The 4,531-nt window shown below is 37.9% G+C and overlaps 1 protein-coding gene across 1 annotated transcript; it reads left to right on the forward strand.

Moving 5' to 3' along the window:
• The first annotated feature begins 504 nt into the window (after nt 1-504).
• On the forward strand, nt 505-1,449 carry LOC116900564 (olfactory receptor 4F3/4F16/4F29-like). The gene has a single exon (XM_032902289.1). It carries the CDS (start codon nt 505-507, stop codon nt 1,447-1,449), a length of 945 nt encoding a protein of 314 aa, XP_032758180.1.
• Nucleotides 1,450-4,531: the final 3,082 nt, after the last annotated feature.

Raw genomic sequence — 4,531 nt, forward strand, 5'->3', positions numbered from 1 at the left:
TTAATAAATATCCTTCCATCCCCCCTTCTCCCTTCCAAAATTGTGATCAATGTCTAATAGGTGAGTACTTTATTGCAAAGCTACATAATACCATATTTTGAAATTTTGTGGATGCCTTATACAATTCGTTCATAATGGAGGTTTACTTTATATGCATACCAACAACTTAAAGATCATTTTTTTACATCCACTCTGAGCTTTTGATAAAAAGTCTTTACCAGCTATAAAATACTTTTATTTTAAAGTTCATTCCTCAGTATTAAATGGTGTCCAATGAGCTTTTGATAAAACGTCTTTAACAGCTATAAAATACTTTTAAAGTTCATTCCTCAATATTAAATGGTGTCCATTTTTCATATATTTGTCTTTAATTTGGTTTTAATGTTATATTATAAACAGACTTATAATTTGTCTTGATGTATCTTATTAATATAGGATATTAGTATATTCTATTAATATAATTTATATTTTTCTTGTTTTCTTCTTCAGGTAATAGTGGCATACATGCTAATGGGTGGAGCAAATCTCTCTGTGGTATCAGAGTTTGTATTTCTTGGACTCACCAACTCTTGGGACATCCAGCTTCTTCTCTTTATGTTCTCATCTATGTTTTATGTGGCAAGCATGATGGGAAACTCCCTCATTATTTTTACTGTGGCTTCAGACCCTCACTTACACTCTCCAATGTATTTTCTGCTGGCTAACCTCTCCTTCATTGACCTAGGTGTTTCTTCTGTTACTTCCCCCAAGATGATATACGATCTGTTCAAAAAGCACAAAGTCATCTCCTTTAGAGGTTGTGTTATCCAGATCTTTTCCATTCATGTCATTGGTGGTGTGGAGATGGTTTTACTCATAGCTATGGCCTTTGATAGATATGTAGCCATATGTAAACCTCTCCATTACCTGACTATTTTGAGTCCAAGAATGTGTCTCTTCTTTGTAGTGATTGCCTGGTTAGTTGGCCTTATACATTCTTTGGTTCAGTTGGCTTTTGTCATAAATTTACCTTTCTGTGGACCAAATGTGTTGGACAGCTTCTACTGTGATCTTCCCCAGTTCATCAAGCTTGCTTGCATAGACACTCACAAACTAGAATTCATGGTCACAGCCAACAGTGGATTTATCTCTGTGGGCTCCTTCTTCATACTGATAATCTCATATATTTTCATCATAATCTCTGTACAAAAACACTCTTCAAGTGGTTTCTCTAAAGCCCTATCCACACTGTCAGCTCATATCTTAGTAGTGGTCTTATTTTTTGGTCCTTTGATATTTGTTTATACATGGCCATCTCCTTCCATACACTTTGATAAATTTCTGGCCATATTTGATGCAGTTATCACTCTTTTTCTGAATCCTGTGATCTATACACTAAGGAATCAAGAAATGAAGATGGCAATGAAGAAAATGTTCAAACAGCTACTGGGTTATAGAAAGATCTCTTAATTGCTTCCTTGTGAATATAGAGTGAATTTTCACCAATCTCAGTGCAAAAACTGCCTTTCTACACTCTGTCTATATTTATATTATGTCTATGTTTATATTAATATTAATATATTTATATTATATTAATATTTGATCCATTTTCTTCATTTTAGTAGGGTGAGAAAACCTCTTCTGAAAATAGAAAATAAATTACAGGTATTTACACAGTAAATATGATAATATTGAGCCTCAATTCCCAAGGAATATTTTTGATCTCAATATTTGGACACAAAGAAGCTGGAAGCCTACACTAAGACATTTAAAACAGAGAAAATAAGATTTAAAAAACATATAGGAATTATGGAAGTATGGAAGTACTTACTGGGAATACTTGTTTATTTTTTAACATATATATATAAAACATTTATATGTTAAAAATATATAAAAAAAATATAACATACATATATATAATTTTTAAGAATTTCACACATGTATTGATCTTTTTGTTTCTTAATTGTTCTCTCTCTTCTTTTCTATCTATCTCTCTCTCTCTCTCTCTCTCTCTCTCTCTCTCTCTCTCTCTCTCTCTCTCTCCCTCCCCCCTCTCTCTCTGTCTCTCTTTTTTTGATATTACTAAATGTTGTTAGTGCTGCCCATGTGTATGGGTGTAGGGCTATTCACTATAGTATGAGAACTCATCCAGTGGGAACATTCTCTATAAGGTAATTCTACTTTCCCTAGGAGCTATCACCTGCCAATAGCTTCTCAATAAGGAACGAGGCATGAAAAGCATCCCTCCCATCTATTTATGCAGTTTGGTTGTCTAGTTCTTGTGTACAACATGTTCAAATAACTTCAGCTGGTTGGAATTCACAGTTGGACTTTTGTAATATCAGAAGTCAGCATTCCATTGCACTCTTCCTTATTCCTCTGATTTATGTTCTTTCAGCCTATTTTTCCCCACAATCTTTTTTGAGCCTTGGCAGTATTATGGATATTGATAATGATGGTCCATTTAGGGCTCATCTTTCAGTCTTTTATTCTACCACTTTGACAAATGATGCACCTCAGAATTGACTTTGCCCACTGCAAAAAGAAGCTTCTCTGACTATGTCTATGGATATAAAAATAACTATTTAGCAGGAAATGTGAAAGCAGAAGCATGGAGTAAAGTAAAACAGCAAGCTCTACTCTAGAACTCATGAGCTCCCCAGGCATAATTTTCTGATGAGGATTATGCTATAGTTCATGCATGTAAATTTTTTCAGTGAAACAGACCTCAACTTCATCATAAATCCATTAGTTACTCATATAACAGTTGTGCCAACGTGACCCAAGTGCCTGGAAGATCATCATTACAATATTATTACAATATGCAAGCTTCAGCACTGGGTAAGACCACTGATATTTTTTTAAAACTCCGTGAGCCTACATAGCACCTTTTGATATTGTAAAATCTGGAAGCAGGAGGGTTTCTGCTTCAGTTCAGGATTGATTCTTCTATACTTAGCAGTCAAGTGATGGGATGTCTTCAACAATAGGCTCTTTCCAAGTAGCTATGGAGTGCAACCAAAGGCAATGACAATAGCCTGTGTTGTTTTGGAATTCATTCTTTTCGATTGCTTTATTTGTTCTTATGGTCCTACCTGAATAATTGTGTATAGCAGAGTACTTTATATCTTCTTCCCAGATTTCAACCAGCTACTTGTACCATGTGAAAACTGTGGAAAGAAAGGGCAGCCATCTATATTTAAAAAGGTAAATACGTATAAATGTAAAGCACAAGTAAGGTATAGAAAAGTATGTACCAAAGGATGCTTTTCATTATAGAAAGATAAGGGATATAGATTACAGGTTATGATAAAAACATATTCACCTTTATGATTCATGTTTTAATTTTAAAAGTGAGGGTAGATTCAAACACTCTGTGTAATTAGAAATTATTTTAAAAACCAACAATAATAGCCTAAGATTTTTGCTTCTATCAGGTATTCTGTGACTTCAAATATTTAGTTGCATTTGCTCATACTAAAATTAGGATATTAGCACTCATATTTAGGTACAGTTTTTGTCTTATCTAATATTAAACAGGTTATGCCTATAGAGACAAGCATCATTAACAGAATACAAGGAATGGGAGAGAAAATCTCAGGTGCAGAAGATACAACTGAAGAAATCAATTCGTTGGTCTATGTCAAAAAGGTTCCTTATCCAAACTTTCAAAAAAAAAATCTATCCCTGCAGTCCAGACACTGCCTGGATCTGAAGGGACCCAGTCAACAGCTCCCTGCACCCAAATCCCGTGGGAGGGAGAGCTCAACCTTCAGAGGGGCAGACATGCCTGGGAAGCAAGAAGAGACTATACTCTGCTCACATTTCTGACTCTAGAGGAAAAAACCTAACACTATCTTGGGCCCCTGTGCACAAGTGCCAGAGGAAAGGCAGGACAGGCCCTCCTGATTGCTGCCCTCATGGAGAGCTCAAACTCAGCACCCCAGGAGCAACTTCAGGACCGGGACCAAAGGTAAGATGAACTTTTCTGCTTCAACTGACCTGCCTGGTGGACTCAGGACACAAAGAGGCAAAATCCCTTTGGGCCCAGATACTTCTTGTTTTTAGCTGAAGCCCGAATCTTGCTGATCCCAGCCCACAGCTCCCTGTTCCTGAACCCCATGGGAGAGAAAGCTCAGTGCCCATACAGGTGGGCACTCCTGATACTGCAGGGCTGGGGAGAAGGCCAACACTGCTCACCCTTGCTCATATCCCTGGCCCTAGAGGAAACTGTACAGGGCCTCTGGGAACAGGAAGATAGGGGCATTCAAGCAGCAGGGTCCAGCCTGTGGTCCAGACACCGCCCAGATCTGAAGGGACCCAGTCAACAGCTCCCTGCACCCAAATCCCGTGGGAGGGAGAGCTCAACCTTCAGAGGGACAGACATGCTTGGGAAGCCAGAAGAGAGTACATTCTGCCCACATTTCTGACTCTAGAGGAAAACACCTAACGCCATCTGGCATCCCTGTACACAGGGGTGCAAGGTAAGGCAGGGCAGGCCCTCCTTGGTGCAGCCCTCATGGAGAGCTGAAACACAGAACACAGGAGCAAT

Source organism: Rattus rattus, chromosome 5, assembly GCF_011064425.1.
Source record: "Rattus rattus isolate New Zealand chromosome 5, Rrattus_CSIRO_v1, whole genome shotgun sequence".
NCBI classification, from domain to species: Eukaryota; Metazoa; Chordata; class Mammalia; order Rodentia; family Muridae; genus Rattus; species Rattus rattus.